The 23,750-nt window shown below is 40.4% G+C and overlaps 1 protein-coding gene across 2 annotated transcripts in view; it reads left to right on the forward strand.

The window, feature by feature from the left end:
- pid1 (phosphotyrosine interaction domain containing 1) overlaps positions 1-23,750 on the forward strand; it is a 33,680-nt gene that overhangs the window by 5,944 nt on the left and 3,986 nt on the right. For both annotated transcript variants that reach the window (XM_086164862.1, XM_086164861.1), the window contains exon 2: positions 14,547-14,693. In XM_086164862.1, coding sequence (XP_086020988.1) covers positions 14,547-14,693 — 147 coding nt within the window. The remainder of the gene's footprint in view (positions 1-14,546; positions 14,694-23,750) is intronic.

The raw sequence follows: 23,750 nt of genomic DNA on the forward strand, positions 1-23,750 counted from the left end.
ATTTGATACCTGAAAATAATCTGCGTGATGTGAAACCACATGACAAAAGAAGGAAGAGCAGGTCTCAAAGAAAACTATTGGGCAACATTATGGCTTTGAATGAAGGAAAAGAAAGAAGCCTCTCAATTGTTTTCAGTGGTTTTTAAACCATTTGTATAGACTTAACTTTCATCTTCTGGACTAGACTCACTTTGCTTCTGAGTGCCACAGTGACACCACCCCAGCCATCTAGTACATTTACGCACCCCATTTTTTGGCTATTGAAGTGGGTTGCCCAGTTATTTTTGTCACATACTGTGCGTATGAATGCATGTGTGTTTTTCCTGATGGAATACCTGCATTGAGCGTTTATGACCTGTAACAAGGCACACAGGCTGCAGATCAATTTTTCATAATAAAACAATTTAAAGAAAAATTTTTATCATGCTCATCCAAGTTTAGTGCTCGTTGCAAAGATGTGCATTTTTGTATATTCCTAGCAAGCTCCACTACTCAGAGACTGGATTTTGAGTAATGTCGTACTAATCCATAAACTTGAGGTGTTCTTGACTTCAAGCAAGGCTGATGTTAATCAGGCTTTTTTCTTGTCTTCCAGAGTGTTGTATTGTATTCTTTGAACGGCTACAACATTATAATTAAGATACTAATATAAAGAATAAATGGGATTTGTACATAAGTGGTCTCATTTTCCTTCTATGGTTGTGTTTGGTCAACTGTGACAGTTAAGTTTCTGCAACAATGTATCGTTGTCTACATGATGAAAAAGGGGAATGCATCAAGTTTCTCTGCACATGTTCAAGCCAGCATGTACTAATTGAACAAAACAACGGTTATATACTTTTAAGTTTTGGCTTAAAGGCAATGAAACTGCACATTAAGAATAATTACAATCCAGCTTATTTTAAAGCTTGACCCAAAAAGGGAATTGAAAATCATGTCTTAGCCTCTGTTGCATTCATTATTGTTTTAATCTCACCTTATGACTCAGCCTCTTTAAGGAAAAATGTCAGCTGTAGTCTTTTTATTCAGTCATGACTCATGCCTGGAAAATTCAGTAGCATTTGGTTCACAGGTGCTTTCAGATGTGCAAATGAAAGGTTCTCCTCCAGTATAACAGTATGAAGAGGATTGAACCATTCTTGCGGCTTAAATTAGCAGAAGGCCATAGAGTAGTTTATTCTCGTGCTTGTCACCATGACATTATTCAGTAATCTTAAATTTAATTTACTCAATGACATTATCCATTGCAATAGCAGTACAGATATTATTGAACACAAGAAATAATGTAGTCAGAAGATACAACATGAGTAAGTGCTCAAGAGTTGAAAGCTCAAGTTGATTGGGGTTTTATGGAGCTTAGAATGTCTGGTAGGTGACTGATCTATATTCTGCAAGAGGTGTTCTGTTTTCATTCAGTTTGAAATGCTTTCATTTAATTCTTATGCTGTCTTATGTCGCCATGCCAACACGTGTTATCTTCCTGCATTTTTTTTGTCTTTTTTGTTAATCTCAGACAGGAACAAGAGATGTGGAAGAAATAGATTCTGAGGGGTTTTGCTGGATTGACAACCAAGTTTCCGCTATGTAAAGAACTATTTTGGAATAAGGGACTGTGCTTTTTATGCACTGTTTTGGTTTGTTTCATCTACCTCTCAGTTCTCTGTCAATTTATCTCTATTTTTTAATTTAATGTACTTTCCACCAACCATGTTCTGAACCGTTTCTGTGGCTCTAGCTTTGTTAGCTCAATGACATATCATCAATTTGGCTCAAATCCATGTATGCAGACACTCATAGACATTAATAAATATACACATGATGTGTGTGTGTGTGTGTGTGTGTGTGTGTGTGTGTGTGTGTGTGTGTGTGTGTGTGTGTGTGTGTGTGCGTGTGTGTATGCATTTGTGTGTGCGTGCGTGCATGTGTGTTTGTCGAGAGAGAGAGATTCTGCATGTAGATTAAGGATAAGTGAACAACATCTGTCCTCTTTGGAACTCCTTGTGCCACCCACGCATGTATTTTCCTTCGTCAGCAGGTCTTTCCTTTCCTTGTCAGCAGGCCAGTTTCCACATTTGACACTTAAATGTATGTGACTCTGGACAAACACCACTCCACTGCACAAATGAAAAGACACCGAAAATGACTGAACAGAAACAACCAACTGAGGTTATCGCTGTTCAGTTGTTTTTGTACTCTCGTCCTTCTATGTCTGTTTTGTCCAAGATTACTTTATGGTGACTACTTGTATACAACTAAGTCTTATTAAGGGAAGGATCATACATCTAACTGTTGCTTTGGAGAGGTGCTTGTTACCCTTTTTCAGCAGTGTTGTTATAAGTGCTTTAATAAATTGACAGTAAAACATGTACTTTCTCATGCTTACACTACTTTTTGATGTTAATCATCAGGGACAATAGTTAGATCAAGACTTTACAGAAATCTGTTACTGTGACATAACGATAAGGTGGTCACACAATGCAGCCTCAGGGTGGCACTGGCCGTTGTCTCCCGGAGCTAGCCTCAGGGTGGGCACAGGCCAGTGTCTCCCTGAGCCAGTCCCAAGCCTGGATAAATACAGAGGGTTGTGTCAGGAAGGGCATTCAGCGTAAAACTTTTGCCTAAATTAAACATGTAAATCAAACATAATAACCAGATCATACTTGATCGGTAGAGGCTCGGGTTAACAACGACTGGCAGTGGTACTGATGACCTACAGGGAACCAATGGCTACTGTAGGTCAGAAAAGGAGGGGAGCAAGGCGTGTTTGGAAGCACAGAGAGAAGAGGAAAGGCAAGAGTCTGGGACTGGTGGTTGGGACTTTGAATATTGGGACTATGAATGGAAAAGGTAGATAGTTGGTCGACATGATGCAGAGAAGGAAAGTGTATATACTGTGTGTCCAGGAGACCAGGTGGAAAGGTAGTAAGGCTAGAAGCTTAGGAGCATGCTTTAAGTTTTACTGTCATGGTACTGACAATAAGAGAAATGGAGCAGGAGTTATCTTTAAGGAGGAGTTTGAAGGAGACAGGAACATAGGGTAACTTATAAGAGCGGAGGTAAGAGCACGCAGGTAGACTACATCTTGTATAGATAAAGTAACCTGAGAGAGATCAGCGACTGCTAAGTAATTGTAGGTGAGAGTGTCGCCAGACATCATAGGGTGGTGGTTTGTAGAATGACTCTGGTGACAAGGGCCAGGAGTCACCCCACAGCGCCCAGAACCTCCACGCTCAGGAAGCACAAGCGCCAGACACCCCACAACAGCAAAAACGGGTCAAGTGGCCTCCAGCCAGCAAAACGAGTGAGTGGCAGAGGTTCGATGACGATCTGGATGGTATTCTGGAAGCCACAATGAAAGGAGGGGCTGACAGGAAACTCCAGATAATGGCCACCATGGTCATCAGCCTAGCCACAGAAAGGTTCGGTACAGAGGAGAGGCGTGCTGCTGCAATCCCCTACTCTAAGAATCGCAGGGTAGAGAGAATATCACAGCTGCGTTGTGAACTCAGGGACTTGAAGAAGCAGTTCTCGGTTGCAAGCAAGGACCTGAGACCGGGGCTGGCGGAAAATTCGCGGCGTCCTGAGGAAAAAGCTGGTCACCCTTAGAAGAGCTGAGTGGCATAGGAGGCGGGCTAAGGAAAGAGCCAAAAGGTGCGCAGCCTTCCTAGCAAACCCCTTTGGGTTCACCAAACAGCTGCTAGGTCAGAAGCGCAGCGGCCACGAAAGAGGAGGTAGATACCTACCTTCATGAAACATACAGCGACGCAGCGAGGGAGGAGGACCTAGGAGAATGCAGAGAGCTGATCAAGCCACCTGAACCAGCTTGTGAGTTTAACACCAAAGCCCCCACCTGGAAAGAAATTCAGACTGTGGTCAAGAATGCAAGGAACAACTCAGCACCTGGACCCAATGGAGTCCCATACCTGCTTTACAAGAGGTGCCCCAAGCTCCTCCAGCGCCGGGGGAAAATCATAAGGGTGATCTGGAGGAGGGGGGAGGTTGCCCATCAATGGAGATCTGCAGAAGGGGTGTGGATCCCAAAGGAAGAGAAGTCTATCACCATTGAGCAGTTGCGAACCATTTCACTGCTCAATGTCGAGGGAAAGATATTTTTCAGTATCCTCTCCCGCTGACTGTCCGACTATCTTCTCCAGAATCAATACATCGATCCGTCTGTGCAAAAGGGTGGGATTCCAGGAGTACCAGGATGCCTGGAACACAGTGGGGTAGTGACACAGCTGATAAGGGAGGCTCGAGAGGGGAAAGGGAACCTATCTGTGCTTTGGCTTGACCTAGCTAATGCATATGGCTCCATACCCCACAAGCTGGTGGAAGTGGCATTGGAACGTCACCACGTCCCATGTAACATCAAGGCCTTAATCATGGACTACTATAACAGCTTTTACCTGAGATTTTCCTCTGGAACAGTCACATCAGAGCGGCACCAGCTAGAGAAAGGGATAATCACTGGATGTACCATTTCAGTGATACTCTTTGCCTTGGCTTTGAACATGTTAGTCAATTCCGCAGAGGGCCCACAACCAAGTCCGGGATCCGTCAACCCCCCAGCAGAGCATTTATGGACGACCTGACGGTAACAACTGCGTCAGTTCCAGGATGCAGATGGATCCTCCAGGGCTTGGAGAAGCTCACCACCTGGGCACGCATGCACTTCAAGCTGGAGAAATCCAGGTCTCTAGTCCTGAAAGGTGGAAGGGTGACCGACCGGTTCCGCTTCTCACTAGGAGGGTCCCAGATCCCATCAGTCACGGAGAAACCTGTGAAAAGCCTTGGCAAGATCTTTGACTGCTCCCTGAAGGATACAGCCTCTATCAGGGCTACCAACAATCAGCTGGAAGTCTGGCTAACAGCAGTGGACAAGTCAGGTCTCCTGGGGAAGTTCAAGGCATGGATGTACCAGCACCGTATTCTCCCCAGGATACTGTGGCCCTTGGTTGTCTATGAATTTCCGATATCCACCGTGGAAGGGTTTGAGCGGAGGGTCAGCAGTCATCTCCGGCACTGGTTGGGGCTTCCCCGGAGTCTCAGCAGCATTGCCCTTTATGGCAATAAAAACAAGCTGACCCTACCAACCAATAGCCTTACTGAGGAGTTCAAGGTCACCAGGGCAAGGGAGGTTCTCCAGTACAGGGAATCAAAGGACCCAAAGGTTGCTCAAGCTGGCATCGTGGTGAGGACAGGCAGAAGGTGGAAGGCGCATGAGGCGGTGGACCAGGCAGAAGCTCGGTTGTTCCACAAGGAGCTTGTTGGTTCCGTGGCAACTGGTCGGGCAGGCCTGGGAACTATTCCGACAACGCACCTCAGGAAGCGCAAGGGCAAGGAAAGGCGGGACCAGGTCCAACTCGAAGTGCGGGCTGGTGTCGAAGAACAGCGTGCGAGCCAGTGGGTCGGGCTAAGGCAGCAAGGTGCATGGACTTGATGGGAGGAGGCCATGGACAGGAAGATCTCGTGGACGGAGTTGTGGAAGGCTGAACCAGTCCGTATAAAATTCCTCATCCAGTCGGTCTATGATGTCTTGCCCAGCCCATCAAACCTCTTTCTTTGGGGCAAAGTTGAAACTCCATCATGCACATTGTACCAGGGAAGGGGAACTCTGGAGCACATCCTCAGCAGCTGTCCGAAAGCACTTGGAGAAGGCCGCTATCGCTGGCGCCATGACCAGGTGCTTAAGGCAATTGCTGAGTCCATCCACTCTGCCATTGACTACAGCAAGCGCTTCCAGCCACAGAGGCAGGGTGTGACATTCATCAGAGCCGGCGCACAACCTCCTCCCCAACCAAAGACCCAAACAGGACTTCTGGGAACTGCAAAGGACTGGCAGCTAAGGGTAGACCTCTGCAAACAGCTGAGGTTCCCTGAGGACATCGGAGAAACCCACCTAAGACCAGACATCGTCCTACATTCAGAGCCCTCCAAGCAGGTCATCATGCTAGAGCTGACTGTGCCCTGGGAGGAGAGAATGGAGGAAGCCAGCAGAAGAAAAGAGGAAAAGTATGCTGAGCTGGTGGAAGACTGCCACATCAGGGGGTGGCATGCACAATGCTTGCCCATTGAGGTCGGGGGAAGGGGCTTTGCAGGGAAGTCTCTATGCAAGGCCTACAGTCTCCTGGGCATCACAGGGGCACGCAAAAGGAGAGCCATCTGTTCAGCGTCAGAGGCCGCTGAGAAGGCATCCAGATGGCTCTGGATCCAGAGGGACAAAGAGTGGATGAGAGCTTCTTGGACACAGGTTGGGAACTAATCACTCCTGGCCGGGTCGCCTGGGTGAGGGGGTCTGAAGTTGAAAGACCCGAAACCCCCCGTGACCCCAGGTACTATCACTGACGATGTGTCCAAGAAACTGCATCACAAGATTTATCCTAAAACTGTGACAAGGAAGATCAAGAGGCCAAAGGCAGAGCAGAGGACAAAGTGGTGGACGCTGAAAGGAGAGAAGTGTTGTATGGTTTTCAGGGAGGAGTTAAGAAAGGCTCTGGGTCAGTGGCTCAGTGAGAGCTTTCAGATGATTGGACAAGTCCAGCTAGTGCAAATAGGGAGACAGGTAGGGGAGTACTTGTTGTGTCATCTGGAAGGAAAGTATATAAGGAGACTTTGTGGTGGAATAAGGAAGTGCAGGAACACAGAGAAAGGCGGTTAAGCAAAGAAGAAGTGGGACATTGAGAGAACTGAAGAGAACAGATTGGAGTAGAGGGAGATATAATTTAAGGTAAAGACAGAGGTAGCAAAGGCAAAATGAAAGGTGTACGATGCCTTGTATGTTTGGTTTGACAATAAGGAAGAAGAGAATGATCTGGCGAATCAGAGAAATAACAATATACAACATTCCAGGTGATTAAGGATCGGGAGGGAAATGTATTGCCAGATGCTTGAAGAGTAATGGGAAAATGGAAAGAAGACTTTGAAGAGCTGATGAATGTGGAAAATGAAAGAGAGGCAAGGATAGAAGAGCTTACTATTGTAGACCACAAAGTAACAGAGATTATTAAAAGTGAAGTGAGGAAGACATTGAACAGGATGAAGAGTGGAAAGGCAGTGGGTCCTGATGATATACCTGTGGAGGTGTGGAAGTGTCTAGGAGAGGCAGCAGTAGAGATTCTGGAAACTAGACTTAGAGCAGAAGTCAGCATTTGGGAACAGCAGTATGGCTTCATGCCTAGAAAGATAACTACAGATGCAGTATTCGTTTTGAGAATACTAATAGAGATGTACAGCAAAGGTCAGGGGGAGCTGCCTCACACTTTTGTAGACTAGAAAAAGCATATGACAGGGTGCCAAGAGAGGAACTCCGGTATTGTATGAACCTGTATGCTAGCTGTGAGACAGTGGTGAGGTGTGCTGTAGGTGTGACAGAGAATTTCAAGGTGGAGGTGGGAATTCATCAGGGATCAGCTCTGAGCCCCCTCTTGATTGCAGTAGTGATGGACAGGCTGACAGATGAAGTTAGACAGGAATTTCCATGGACCATGATGTCTGCAGATGACATCGTAATCTGTAGTGAGTGCAGAGAACAGGTTTAGGAATTCGCAGGTGGAGGTATGCTCTGGAAAGGCGAGGAATGAAGATTAGTGGCAGCAAAACAGAATATATGTGTGTGAATTAGAGGAACCCAGGTAGAATGTTGAGACTACAGGGAGTGGAAATCAAGAAGTGAGAGGATTTCAAGTACTCTGGGTCTATCAGCCAGAATGAAAGGAAATGTGTGCGAGACAGTGGTGAGACCAGCGATGATGCATGCCCTAGAAACAGTTCCAATGATGAAAAGACAGGAGGCAGAGCAAGAGGTCGCAGAAATGAAGAAGCTAAGGTTCTCTTTGGGAGTGACCAGGATGGATAGGATCAGGAATGAGTCTATCAGAGGAACAGCACACGTTAGATGTTTTGGAGAGAAGGTCAGAGAATTCAGACTTAGATGGTTTGGTCATGTACAGAGGAGGGATTGTGAATATATTGGTAGACAGATACTGGCATTGGAGCTGCTAGGCAGGAGGTCTTGAGGAAGACCAAAGAAAATTTTATGGACATAGTGAGAGAGGATATGAAGGTAGTTGGTGTGAGAGAGGAGGATACAGAGAAAAGGGTTGGATGGAGAAGGTTGATTCGCTTTGATGACCCCTGAAGGGAAAAGCTGAAAGGAGAAGAAGAAGAAGATAAGGTGGTTACACAGCAATGGGCAGAATGATCTTAAATCATGATCAGGATAATTTCAAACATTACCTTTCTTCTGACTATCAATGATTGCCATCAAGTTCAACATGTAGTACAAAATAAAAGGTTTATTTATTACTAGTATTCAGTAGTTGCTGTAATGGACCAGTCGAGTTTGTATGTTTTTCCCTTATCTCCTTTGGTTTCCTCCCACAATCCAAAATCATGCAGAAGTTTAATTGGAGACCCCAAAATTGCCCAGATGTGTGAATGGTTGTACGTCTCTATATGTATGTAGCCCTGTGATCAACTGGCAAATGGTCTGGGGCAGTACCCTGCCTCGCCTAATGACAGCTAGGGTAGGCACTAGGATCCCAGCAGCCCCGAGTGCAGGATAAACAGTAGATAGTGAATGAATGAATCAATAGTATCTAGTGTTACACTCTTAGACTTGAATGTTAAAAATGTTACTTGACCAAGGCATTCTCTGGATACAGTTCCTCTGTATACAGTTCCACACATGTTTTACTTAAAGTCCATATAAGAATGTGTGAGTATATCTCTGAGGAGAAAAAAAAAAGATTTTGGGTTGTGATGGGGGCAGGGGATTTCACAGTTTGGCCTCAATGTTGAGCACTCTTGGTCAGGAATTGAAGATGGAAATCCTGGGAGAACTGAATGTTCATGTTATTGATAGGTTAAGATGGGGGAATATGTATACATGCGTGTACTGTATATTCCACACTATAAGGCACAAAGGATTCTAAAGGCGCATTTTCAATGAATGGCCTATTTAAAAAAAAAAAAAAAAATCATTTATAAGGCGCGCCGCATTATAAGGCGCATAAAATAGAAGCTACAGTAGTGGCTGGCGTTGCGTTATGCAACCACTAAATGGAGCTGCTCTAAAGGGAATGTCAACAAAACAGTCAGATAAGTCAGTCAAACTTTATTAATAGAATACAAACCAACGTTCTGACAACTCCGTTCACTTTCAAAACAAGTTAGAGCATTCACAATACGGCACCGTACATACAGTCGCTCCGATCAGTATTTGTGCCGCCTTCATTCAAACAATGTATTTCCAACCCAACTCACAGTTCAAAGCGTTTCATAAAATGAAAGCACCAAGAAATACGGCCTCTAAATTCATTGATGTAAGCATGTTTGTCCTCTAACTGTTGCCATCTTGCTTTGTTCCCTCAGAAACTCTGTTTAGTCTTCCTTACTTGGCGCAGGTCATCTTGTTGCTTCCTCCACTTCCGCACCATTGATTCGTTAATGTTGAATTCTCAACATGTTCTACTGCGTGACTGAATGCCTTGAGTTTAAACTCTGCGTCGTAAGCATGTTACTTGAAAGGAGCTGTTTTGGGATCTTTACACACACGCACACACACACACACACACACACACACACACACACACACACACACAGACACACACATACACACACAAACAAATGGAAAAGAAAATGCACGCTTCGCGCAGTCTTATATCCCAGCATGCACCGCGCGCTACTTCTTCTATGGGAGAAAATGGAGTCGGCGGCTGCTTCCTGTAGGTATGATACCTCTTGCGGCTCAATATTGATCCATATATAAGGCGCACCGGTTTATAAGGCGTATTGTCGGTTTTTTAGAAGATTGAAGACATTTAGGTACGCGTCATAGTGGAGAAAATTCAGTACATGCAAGCACAGCTGCTTAAAAAGCTGAAATGGCTGCTATTGTAAATTGTTAATCTTGAATCATGAACCCTCAGCATTATACACAGTTTGATTTTTTTTTTTGCACATTTGGTGCAATTTAGCCAGAATTTCTAGTAGATCTAAAGAACACCCCCCTAGGGAGTTTGTATTTGCATTTGAGGACAGCAATTGAACCCACTTATGGACCAAAGGAATTCTGTGATTTAATAAAGGGTGAGTGTTGTCTCACGATGTGTCATATGTTAACTTAAAATAACTTCAGGAGTTGTCCTATTTCCTGACTGATGAATAATTTAAGTTGTAATTGATCCTTCCAGGTTCCAACATACTTTTGTGAAGTTTAGATGTTATCTATATTGAGGATTCGGCAAAGCAATATTAGTTTTGTTGATACTCTGTAGTTTCGCATCCATATCATATTAAGAGTTGCACTGACAGCTGGTATAGGCTCCAGCTGCCTGCCACCCTGAGTACAGGATGATATGGATGAATGGACAAGTAAATTAATAAGTGAATTAATTAATTAATCAATTCGTCTTTTAGGTCCTGAACACCCTTTGGGTGTCTTCCCTGACTTTATGAGCAGTCACTCATATCGACTTTTTATGGAACTTACTGGGCAGATTTTGAGGGAAATTATTATTTCAAGAAATTTCCTTAACAATTTTGATAGGAATATTTGATTGCCAACATTTGATTCATGTTTTGCAAATTTGTATATGATAATATACAGTATAATGGTTGTTATCTGGGTTTATTAGTGGACATTGTGGAATGAATTTTCCTGTGCAATGGAAATGCAGTGGAAAATCCACTTTCTGGCTTATTTTTAGGAAGGCTATTTACAATAAATTCATTAAATTTTATTTTGAAAATACTTAAATTAGTCATCTGAGGATGAATGCATGTTATTTTATCGATATCATGCAGTTCTTAGACAGGTCATAAATCCATCGAGGCATTACAATGCTATATCTGTATTTTGGCTAACTGTAAGGTCATTTACTCACGAAGGTACATCCAAGAGGGGCCTGTTAAGTTATTGTGAGGAAAATTGCTTCCAAAAAGTATTGTTGAAATTGCTAAAAATTACATGATACCTGAGTAAACTAGTTTTATGAGCCCAGTCTAAAATATTTCTAAAATGGTGCCTCACCTCTTAAGGAAATTCAGTATTTGTGCAATAGTGATAGTTCCTCACATACATGGAAACATTACCCTTTTAATAATCTGTATCTAGCAGTTACAAAAAGTTGTGCTACATATAATTTACCTTTTTGTTCTACTTGTTTCCTTTTTTTTCTGTGAAGTTCATATGCAGAAATATCCTGTAACTTTTGAGCAATCCCAAGAAATATGTTATATCTGTATCTGTCGCACTTCAGTAATTGGCTTTATCTATCGAGGTCAGTGACTATATAAAAGGCTCACTGATTTTTGCTACCTTTAGAACTGTCCTCTCTTCAGTGGGACAAGAAATCAACAGCTTAATCCCGACATAGTTTTTGAGGTTCCTTGTAATGACAGCCATTGTTTGTTAAAGCATTGACTAGACTTTTTGCTCCAACACTAGCCCTGGACTAACAGTTGAGTTTAGCAGCATCTTCATTGCATACAACTGCAAAATAAAAGAAGAATCAATAACAACAGCATTTTTGTGGAGAAGTTTTCTAAAAGAAGTGAAAATATTATTAATATAATCTCATTACAAATACAAAAGTGGATGTCTGCTCAGGAGTTTGTTGCTCCTGGTGGGGGGTGCAGGAGACCAGAGCCCCCCTCCCCCTGGTACTGTGGCCAGCCGCAGGAATGTAAGCTGCTGTCAGGAAGCTGTAAAGTGCTGACGCCGAGGTCAGCAAGCGTTTACACACATGTGGCTTTACTTTCACAACTACATGTTGCTTTTTCACTTTTTTCCCCTTCATGTACTCCTGGTTTTTCTTTCTCAAGCCTTATCTTCCTTTTGCAGAGCACTCTTGTCTTGCTGTCAACTTCTTTTCAAAAAGAGAAAATAACTGATTTTCAGCACTTGTGCCGATACCTCCATCGTTTGTTGTTGGGACTCTGGCTATTAAGTGATTTAACCTATAGCTCTTCAGTCTTTTTACTTGATTTTGATCTGTTCTTTTCTGTTTTGTGACTACAAGTGGTAGTCAATGTGGATGGAACTAATAATTTTGAAATCTTATTTGAATGTTATCATTCTGAAACAGATCCAAATATGAGTGGCCAACAAAATGAACAAATAAACAAACAAAACAAAAAAGTTTTATATCTGTTCAAATCGAAAATTGCCATCCAACAGGATAATGCAGAAAAGCCATGATATTGACAATTTATTTGACATACCGTGTCACCCAGAGGGTATTCATTCTAAACAATTTTAGAGTGATAATTCTAGAGCCCTTATAAACAATTCAGACAAAAATGGTTTCAGATGGAAACAAAATAACAATTTGACACTGTGGTGAAATTGATGTAACACAGATGTAGCATAGATGTGACACCGAGATGAAGTGGATGCAGAAAATAAACAGAAAATAAAGTATTAATGGCCTTGTGATCGACTGGCCACTGATTCAGGGTGTACCCCGCCTTTTGCCCAATAACAGCTGGGATGGGCTCCAGCCTCCCTGTGACCCTAAGTGCAGGATAAGCAGGAGATTATGGATGGATGGAAAAGTAAAGTATGATAGTTTTGTGGAAGAAGAGGAAATACCTTTATTGTCACATTCAGTTATACATACAGCACAACATCAGAAAATTTGACCACTGCATTTAATCTATCATGGATGAACCATGAGTAGAAGGCAGTTAATGAGCAGCACCAAGGGAGCTGTTAGGGCTTCAGGGTCTTGCTCAAAAACACTTCCACTCACTAGGAGGAGCACAGAAATCAAACCAGGAATGTTCGGTCCAAGGCCAATGGCTTTAACCCCCAGATCCATGATGCTTGGAGCCACGCTGCCCCTCCAGTACAAATCAAGCATTGGCTTGTGGTTTGAATACACTTGACTAAAAACTACTTAAATATCATTAGTGGTCATGAAAGATTTACACATTCCTACCACCAATTATACAAAGAAGATTTTTATCCAATGTTAATCTCAAAGGCATACACTAATTTGTACTTGCAAAAAAGCTTAACAAGTGCTGAGGCACTCATAAGCACATTTGCGATGTCTTCTCTTTTGACAATGCCTTGCAAATTTTCATTTATTTTTTTGAATGTAGTATGTCATTCTCGGGACCTATTTTAATATTTAATAAATAATTTTTTTTTGTGATTTTAGGTTTATCATTTTAAATAAATTATGATTGAGTAATTTTGGATTTGCAGGTATGCTTTAATTTTTCAATGCAGCATCCCATTATTTAAAACAAAAAATTCAATGTTATGTTATGTTATGAATTAACCTTTTTTCATTATTTCCTCTAAAATCTTCAAAACATCAAGGATCTGTTTGACCTGAATGGGGCCAAAGATTCAAGTACATCCAAATTCAAAAAAAAAAAACATCTTTCTTCCCTAGGGGCAATTACAATGCAAAAGAAAAAAACAAAACAACATAATTTTCACGATATGATAAAATTAGCAATGCTTCTCTGGATTGATCATCCACAGCCTTATTTTAGTCTGTATAATAAAGCCAGATATCTAGCTTAATGATCTGTTTTAAGTATAATTTTGATATTCAATAGCACTTATTTATAATACATTACAACAAGAATTTTTGAAATTTTATTCAGTCTTTGTGATCTTTGCCATCACATCTGAATACAACAAAGGTGTGTGAAATAGTCCCACTGTTAAATAAATAAAGAAACAAAGCTTTTGCTTTACATTCAAACTTTGTTTCAGCTCAATAGAGGTCATCTAATGAAGCTGCAAAGACAATTCTGTATGATAGAGAAATTGCCGTAAAGAAACAACAAAAAAAAGGTTAGTCAACGTGCATGCAACTCAGCTTGAATGCCGTATTGTAACCTCTCTTTCTGTTTATTTGTGAAACTCCTGATTTCATTTCTACTTGGTTGTCTCAAGATTTTCAATGAGCTAGATAAATCTAAAAGGCCAGAGTGAGCATATTGTTCTGTAACCCTTAAGGAAACATTGGCTATAGTCGTCGAAGAACCTGTTCTAATGGCAGTGACTGTTGTGTACCAAGGAACAGGTCCCATAACACAAAGTCTTGGTGTCCTTGACATTATTATTTTACATTCTTCTAATACTATAGCAATTTTATTAATCCTAAAGTAGCATTTTCTTTTCTTCAGCAATTTCTCTGCAATGCTCGTGAGACAGTCTTTCTCATGTTTTAATTTATCATAGGTACGACTCTGAATTCATTTTCAAAACTGATGTATTACAGATTAATAGTAATATCAGTGTGTTTCAATGTGTTGAAAACAAGACCACACCAACAACAACAAAAAAGTAATTCATACTGTTAATTGATGAAAAGATGATTAACTAGACTGTCTCTACATGTAAGCATTACAGTAATTAAAAGCTATAAGAAACACAATCAAGTTGGGAAAAGTTTGTTAAACTATTCTTTGTTACAGTAAACAAGGAAATCTTAGCTTATGAACTGAAGGATTCCACCTTTCTGCCACAAAATAGATGCTCAAATTAAGCAGCTTATATTTTTCTCCTTCTCTATCAGCACTTTCAGAGTATGCTGAAGACAAAGCTAAATGTGCTGACGCTGAGGAAGGAGCCATTGCCCACGGTGATCTTTCATGAACCAGAGGCCATTGAGCTTTGCTCCACTGCACCACTAACAAAGAACCGGACCCATGCTGGTTACAAGGTAATCTTTAATGAGACTTTTAATCCCTAAATCCAGTCCTGTTCCTGACCGATAATTCTCTTTCTTCACCCATAAGCTAAGAGTCTTTCGATTTTCCATGGCAGACACAAGTTTTATTCATTTCCATTGTGTGCTCCCCTGTGTATGTTTGATATTTTTGTATCTGACTCGCATTTTGAATATTTGTGTTATTGTCTTGTAACTCTGCCACGTCTGAGGATGTTTCTTGGCACTCTACACCCTAGAACCCCCCCACTTACTGTACCCCTAGCTTAATGTCTTCATCTTGGGCAGCTACTATGTATAGCCACCATTCAAAGTAAAATATAAAACTATGGCAATTGATTGAAAAAAATATGGAAGCTGTTAGTGGGATGTTGAGACTTAGTAACAATCTGAAAAGGTGATTGAAGAAAAAAAATCAAATTTTCTTTATTTTGTCTGACTTATTCAGATAATAAACACATTAATTTTATGTATAGTTTTCAAATAAATTCATGTCTGTGTCTTTTAGTATGGATGTGGTTCTTTTCCTCCTCAACCTGGTTCTGCAAAGTGACAAGATGTAGTTTACAAAACGATGAGCTTTTTGTGTTGCAGCCTATTCTTGTGTCACTGTCTAAGAAAAGGAAAACAAGCAGATTACAGATTAAAATAGCAGCCTCCATTTTTGTATACCCTTGTATTCTTTGCATATAAGCTAGACTGTCACTACCACAGTGTCTGCATAACCTAAGTGCAGAACAATATGGGTGTGTGACTAACAACCATGCTTTCTTTTTAAGTTGACATAATTATATGAGGTGGGCTAAAACAAAGCTTTGAAATGCCTGAAATGTTAAGGGCAAAAATTCCCTCTCAAAGTAATTGCCTAAAACACAAACTTGCAAAACAAAGTCCTCCTGGTAAATATGTCTATGTTTGCTGGGTCATTCCAGTGCTTTACAAAATACACACAACATCACAATGGAAGACAATGAAAATTTCTGTGGAGGCTCTCAGTCATCCAGATCATGGTGAATTCTTGTTGAAATCTTCTTGTCTGGGCAACTGGACTTGAATTTCTTCTCTTAAAGTCATTTCACCCCTCATCCGAGAGGCCTCTTCAGTTCAGAACTGAATCTGAGATGAGGGGTGAGACGCCTTGAAGAAATTCTGTGAAGAAATTTAAGTCCAGCTGGCAAGACAGGAAGATTTTGACAAGAATTCACAAATGAAAATGTTTAGTGAAAGTTCTCCAAAGTTTTCAGAATGAGCTAACAGTTAGTGCCTTAAGTAGATCGTACACTGGTGCTTTCCAGTAGCAGACACCAACGAAAAGTCAGTGTGACTTGTATCCTTGCTGAAATGTTTTTGTGGAAACGGGACTTGAATGTCTTCCCCTGAAGATGTTTCACCTCTCATCTCATCAGTTTGAATGGACTGTAGGAATTCTCCATCCATTCATCTATCTTCGACCGCTTATCTAAGGCTGGGGGCAGCAGCCAAAGTAGAGAGGCCTAGATTTCCCTCTCCCCTGGCCACTTGGTACAGTTCCTCTGGGGGGATCCACAAGCTGCTCCCAGGCCAGCCTAAAGACATAGTCTCACCAGCATGTCCTGGGTTGTCCCCGGGGCTTCCACATGGTTGGACATGCCCGAAACACCTCACCAGGGAGGCGTTTCAGGAGGCATCCTAACCAGATGCCCAAGCCACATCATCTAACTCCTCAGCAGCAACTCTACTCTAAGCGCCTCCCGGATGGCTTAGCTCCTCACCTTATCTTTAAGGGAGAGCTTGAACTCCCTGCGGGGAAGCTAATTTTGGATCTTTGACCTTGTTCTTTCAGTCATGACCCATGGCTTGTAACCATAGGGTGTAAAAAGCTCAGTTGATCCTATCAAAACTCCTTTCAGTACAATTTTCTTTCTCCCTACTGCATACTAAGATAAGTAAGGACATCTTATCAGGTAATTTTGCTATAGAGAGCAATGCAGTACAGTATTCCCAAGTTGCTTTTTCCTTTAAGACCCCTTGGAATAATGAGTCTTCTCCAAGTGCATATTTATGGAAGATAAATTGTGATATCTCTAATACTGGTGGTAAGTGATAGAGGATTACCTAGATAGTCTTCTGTCCTGTATGACTTGGTGCTGTATTTACTGCTCCTTTCACAACTAAAGCACATGCCATGACATGCCAAGCACATTGCCATAGATACCACCATACTTAATCAGAAGTTGACCGTTGCAAAAAATGCCTGGCCATTAGTGACACACCCTGTCTGAGTCATTACTAAATTGTCCACATAAATCTCTGCCCACCTGCTTTGTGGGCTAGACATTAGAACTTTTGCTTCCAAGTTGAATTGGAACAAAAAAAGGATAATGGAATGAGCAATTGTTTCTGGCCTTTTCATAGTCAACATATACAGTATATGTCTTTTTAAGTCTCAATTCAAACAAAAACAAAACAAATGTTACTACTTTAAAAAAAAGAAAAAAATCCATCTCTCAATCAGTGTTCAAAAAATGTTTTCACTCCTCATCTTTCCTGATTTATATGCCACAGTGGTGTATGATACTATTTATTATTCCCATGGACTACTTTAGATTCTGTCCTTTCATCATCCCTCAGTTCTCTCCAAGCCGCCAGTTGTACTCTAGTTTTGCAAATAGGCAGGAAGGCTGGCAGAGACCTAACAGTTGTCACTCTGCCAAACCTAACAGCTAGTGTGGATGAAAGGCCACATCTCATGACCTTTCCAACCTCTGCCAAAACAGTCCCCTTCACACCCATTGAGAATATTTGCCCCTTGCCCTTTTGCTGTTGCAGCAACACCTTAGTTAAACTCTATGACAAAGGTGAAATTAGTCTTCTGGGGTTTTATTTATTTATTTATTTTGTGTGTGCTTAAACTGTTTTCTGACTGTCAGCTTTACAATTGATAAATTATTTATGAAGTGTGATAATATCCGATATCCTACTTTACGGAGGTAATTTGTTGGTGATTTTTTTCTTAATTCTTTGGCAACTTACAAATGGTATTTTCTTATTCATTCATTTTCTATACTGCTTATCCAACACTCAGACTCGTGCCAATCCTAGCAGACATTGTGAAAGGAGCTAAGTTTCACACTTTGCCATTTAACTGTCTGTCACATAGAAACATACAAGCAGTCACATATTCTGTTACTCATATGTACTTTTGTATATCACAAAAGTATTCACAGGAAAGTCACTGAACAACTTGCGTCTAACTTAGTGTCCTAATGTCTCATGTGCTGCAAGTATCTCATTCCTTCTCAAGATTACAGATATCAGAAGAAAATAAAATGATGCTACAGAGAAGATACTATCAGAAACCTCAAACTGAAATTAACTTTGCTGAATGTGTATCCAAATTACTCAGGTTGACAGCTTACGCTACAGTGCTTGATTTATTGTACAACTATAAGGAATTTCTTGCAGTATTTTTGTTAGTGTTTTTTCCACAATATGTTACCAATTTATAGATTCTCCCCAATGTTTTGCTGTTATGTTCCAGATTTGTGAGCAAATTCTTGCATTTTTTTATGTAGTTTGTTGGTTATATTTAGGTAATTCCTTGCTAATTTTTATGGAATTGTTGATTTGGTTTTAGGATACATTTTTTTGATCTGTGTTTCATTTCGTGATTTTTCTTTGGTGATTTTTTTTGTAATATTTTTGTATTTTCTTACCCATGGGTGTCTGTATTTGCTGAATTTCCTCCTAATTAACAAAGGCCATTTTTCATGAGTGGATTTGTTGAGGAATACAAAGCACAAAATAGAAGAAATCATGGTCCATTTCACATTTTGACAATACCCCTTTGCAATGCTTAAGTAATATACCCTTGAAAATATGAACAAGGGAGGTTTTATGAGATAGTTCTGATTGGCATTTCTTTCCATGTTCTAGATGTGGAATACAGTCGTTTTTGGAGGAGCAGGGCTTCCCTTGAACACTTTTTGGCCCTATTCATATTGTTTCAACAGCTGCTGATATATTGGTCAGCTGATGTTATCTACCTTTAATATGAATATTTTATTATATGTTAGCTGATGTTTGAGCAATTTTAAGTGACAGATCTGATGGGTTGTTTTATCTACATTCCTAACCAAGACACTAGCATTTTTTGACATTGATATTTGGTTGAATGTAGGTTGTGATGTCAGTGTCATCTAATACCACTTTATTAAGTTACTTACAGATGAAGTTGAGATTTGGTTGCTTTCAACTTTAAGTGAAACTATCTTTCATTTCCAAAGAAAAAGTAATAATTTAGGTCTCTCTTTTATGCAAAGGTTGAAATATATATGATTGGAAGTGGTTATTGTTTCTTCTTTCTGAAATTCATTAGAAATGTATGTCTTTCTGATCAAAATAGTCTATCTTAAATTTAATTGACATTTTATTTGCTATCAAGTTGACATTTAGTACAGCAGATTATTTACAGACTTCATCAAGCAGACTATGACAGTCATAAAAGACATTTATTACACTACTATCAAATTATGGATTGCATGATATAGATTAAGTAAGATTTCAGCACCAGCACTTGACAAAAGCTACTGACACTAGATAAACCAGGAGATATAAAGGTTTCCTTTGCCATAGTCAGCTCTATGGACAGGCTCGTCCGTGTGAAAGCGTCATTCATATAAACTGAGGTGCTGTTGTCTGAAATAGACTGGAACACCCCTTTTTGCTGTGACACACATGAAAACACACATATATACACAGCACCTTCTCAACAGAAGCACAAATAAGCGTAACACAGAGCAGCAAGAGACAAAAAAAAAATCCATGTGATCCATGTTTGCATGCCTTGGCAAGTGGGGCCAGCTGTGCTGCGCTGTTTCAATAAGTTTAGAGGAATGTTAACAACATCTTCAAGAATGCCACAGTCCCAAACAGTGGATTCCCACTTATATGGAGGTATCCAGACAGCAGGCCCATTTGCGGAAGAACACTGTAATAACCTCTTTTCTAATGGTGCAATTTGAGTGTCACACATCAAATTTCCATGTTCTTTGTATTGGTTGAATATTGGTTGAATTAATGTTATTATTTCAAGACAGGACAATAATTGAAAAAAATAATACTGAAAATGCACCAATTGCATCTAAATGTATAAATAAAAATGTAACATATTGACTTCCATTTGTTTTTATATTGTGGTACTTGCAATATAATGGTGGGCCAACTATTATTAGTAATTAGATATTATCATGCGGCCCAAAGATAATTCATTCAAAACATGTGAATTTTACACATGTGATCTAGAGGAGAAACATTATTTTCTACTGGAGCTATCAAGGATTCATATTAATCATGTAATGTCACTGAAATGTAATGTATTTAATTCATTGAAACAAATGGCTTAAGGGCCTGAATCTGCAAAAGAAGCATGGTTAAAAGAATTACAAAACAAAACAAAACAAAACAAAACAAAACAAAACAAAACAAAACAAAACAAAACAAAACAAAACAAAACAAAACAAAACAAAACAAAACAAAACAAATGGCATATCATGGCATCCCTGTGTGTCTGTATTCTTATTTTGTCTTCCCTTGCATTCACTGTCTTTCTGCTTTTCTCCCCAATACTCATTTGTTTGGCCGAATCAATTTGAATCAAGGTCTAAAGGTAACATCACACATTCACAAGTCCTAAATAGCCATCCAGATGGAATTTCTCACTTAAATAATACGAGTAGTTAAGAGTTTATTGTTCACAACTGGATAAATTAAGCAAGACTCAGGCCAGAACACCAAGCTATGTCAAGTCTAATGAATAAACAGAAATCACACTGACCACCCAGTCATCTCCTTCACATTCACCTAGCTCAGCTTATTTGTTTCCCTGCATTCCATCATACACTGCATCTTGTTTTACTCATTTATTTTACTCGTTTTACTTGTTCTTTGTCAACCTCCACTCTCTTTTGCTGATGCAACCTGCCTTGTCTAATGCCTGTTAAGATTCTCAGTCATCAAGGTCATTGAGTATCTGGTATTAAAAGCAAAACCCTTTTGTAAACCTTTACTCCTCATCCTGTTTTTAAAAATTGAAATGTGCCTGCCAATGCCAAGAATAATTCTTGAATGTGATCTGCCAGTTAATTTTTGCATTGTAATAGTCTTTTGGAGGCTAAAGTAACAAGGGACTTTATTCAATACAGTGATCACATTTTCTCAATAATAAATTAAAAATACATGCAATGTGTTGCTGTATGTTGCTGAAATAGTGCTGGTACTGCACTGTGTGTGAACTTGACTTGCTATATGTGTGTCTACATGTCAGAAGTAGAGAGTAGAAAGTACAGAACCTTTCACAAAGTCAGTAATGCTGCCCACATGTCTCTACACATGCAAATGCTTATCCAAGATCCTCCCTACTCCCTGTCATTCTTTCAAAATAGCCTTTTTGTTTGTGTCTCTTCAACCAAACAGGTCTGATCCAATGAATAATTTGTTTCTTTGATGTATAAAATAGACACTGCCTATTCAGCAGGCCAGTGGATAGTTTAAATGCCTGCTTTTCATTAATTAAGTTACTTAAACCTTGATTTTTTTTCCTTGTCCTTCATAGTCTTGCTTGGCCTATCAAATTTGCAGTAATTCCCTTTCACATTCTATTCTTACAGTCCCCGGGGGGGGGTGGGGGGGGTGGGGGGGGATGAAGAGTTGAATGTGGTAAGGTGGGGGTGAGGGTGGCAGGGAAGAATGGTAAATGAGAGAGAGAGAGAAAGAGAGAGAACAATGAAGTGAGGAGCAAGCAGGGGAGAAACACTTTCAAAGTTGAAACAAAGGGGAGGGCTCTACAGATCTCTGGAATGATTTCATTTGCCTGGCTGGCCTGCAAGCAAATGACTGGTGATCAGGCATCCAGGCTAGAGGACAGCAGATGTGTGTTAGGCTCTGCAATGCATGGATTGAAGTATCAATTCTATCCAGACCCTCTGGTGTAGAACACTATCCAGCTGCGTGGTGGTTTGTCCCATGCACGGCATAAACACGGACACAGCTTCAATTCCAGTTTTAAATATTTGATTTGGTGACTTGAGAATAATTTAATATCCAGCATGTCTTTGTGTCCAGCCTGAAATATGTCTCTTCCCAAATGAATTCACAATTATTTCAGCTGTTTCTTCATTTTTTAATTGTAATACTAGAGCTGTCATGTTGGACACAGTCCTGTTACAATGTAGAGGAGAGAGTTTCATCTGTACACTATCCTCTCACAACAATTACATTTGATTGTTCAAAAATAGATTCCTTTGGCAGTTGAGTCCACATGTGTTGACTATATTGTGCAATTACCACAACCTTATTAACACATTGTTACTATATTCTGCAACTCGGTTTAAATATTAACACATTGCAAAATGATAATTTGAAATCACACTTAATGTTGTGTCATTATGTTAGACAGGAATCGCCATGGACCATGATGTTTGCAGATGACATTGTGAGAGCAGAAAACAGGTAGAGGACAATCTAGAGAGGTGAAGGTATGCTCTGGAAAGGAGAGGAATGAAAGTTGGTCGCAGTAAGACAGAATATATGTGTGTGAATGAGAGGAACCCGGATGGAAAGTGAGGCTACAGGGATTGGAGATCAAGAAGTTGGAGCATTTCAGGTACTTGGGGACAACAGTCTAGAGCAGGAGTGTCAAACTCAAGGCCCGTGGGCTGGATTAGGACCATGAACAGGTTTAATCCGGCTTGCAAAGCTAAAAAATACCAGGCTTGAGGAGTGAATTGAACAATAGGTACCTAACAGTAGTTCATACGTCATGATTTTACTGATCCGGCCGACCTTAGAATAGATTTTCCACCATGTTGCCCCTGAGCTTAAATGAGTTTGACACCCCTGGTCTAGAGCAACGGAGAGTGTTGAAAAGAGGTGAAGAGACGGGTTGGAGTAGGTTGGAATGGGTAAAGAAAAGTGTCAGGGGTACTATGTGATAGAAGAGTATCGGCCAGAATAAAAGGAAAGGTGTACAAGACAGTGGTGAGACCAGCAATGCTGTATGGACTAGAAACAGTTCCAATGATGAAAAGACAGGACGCAGAGCTAGATGTTGCAGAGATGAAGATGTTTAGGTTCTCTTTGGGAGTGACCAGGATGGATAGGATCAGGAATGAGTTTAATAGAGGAACAGCACATGTTAGATATTTTGGAGAGAAGGACAGAGAAGCCAGACTGAGATGTTTCGGTCATGCACTGAGGAGGGATAGTGAATATATTGGTAGACGGATGCTGGAATTGGAGCTGCCAGGCAAGGGTCTCGAGGAAGACCAAAGAGAAAATTTATGGACGTAGTGAGAGAGGATATGAAGGTAGTTGGTGTGAGAGAGGAGGATACAGATAATAGGGTTTGATGGAGAAAGTTGATTCACTGTGGCACCCCCTGAAGGGAAAAGTGTGTATATATGTGTTTACACACAACTTCTTCTTAGTTTCGCCCTGAGGCTGCATTTTGTATATTTGTGTGTGTGTGTATTTGTGTATGTATACTGCTCAAAAAAATAAAGGGAACACTTGAACAACAGAATGTAACTCCAAGTCAATCACACTTCTGTGAAATCATAGTGTCCACTAATCCTTTAAGTGTTCCCTTTATTTTTTTGAGCAGTGTATATATATATATATATATAAAAAGTCAAATGATTTTCATGGATAGGTTTTCTAAATGGCTAGTGACTCTTTAACTTTGTTAAAAATATTGCATTCAGTTCCAATGGTTGCAAATAAAAGGGCAAGTAGACATGATGATGGCAGACGAAAGAAAAGCTGCGTAAGACATAGCCAGATCCAGTGATAAACAAAACAGGACCATGTTGTCTGTTCTTTGTAATGAGTCAGACTGACAACGAATAACAAAAATGAATTGGGAAGTATCTAATAGACAGAAATATGAACAGAAAGCTTTAAATTTCATCAACATAACCTTTAATTAGTGTAATAAATAACTGTGCTTACAAGTTTCTTAATACTCACACTTTTTCTCTAGCCATCTGCTGTATGTGGGCTGTGGTTGATCAT

The sequence above is a fragment of the Fistularia commersonii genome, chromosome 18 (genome assembly GCF_037954325.1).
Source record: "Fistularia commersonii isolate RoL2024-O1a breed Wild chromosome 18, RoL_Fcom_v1.0, whole genome shotgun sequence".
NCBI classification, from domain to species: domain Eukaryota; kingdom Metazoa; phylum Chordata; class Actinopteri; order Syngnathiformes; family Fistulariidae; genus Fistularia; species Fistularia commersonii.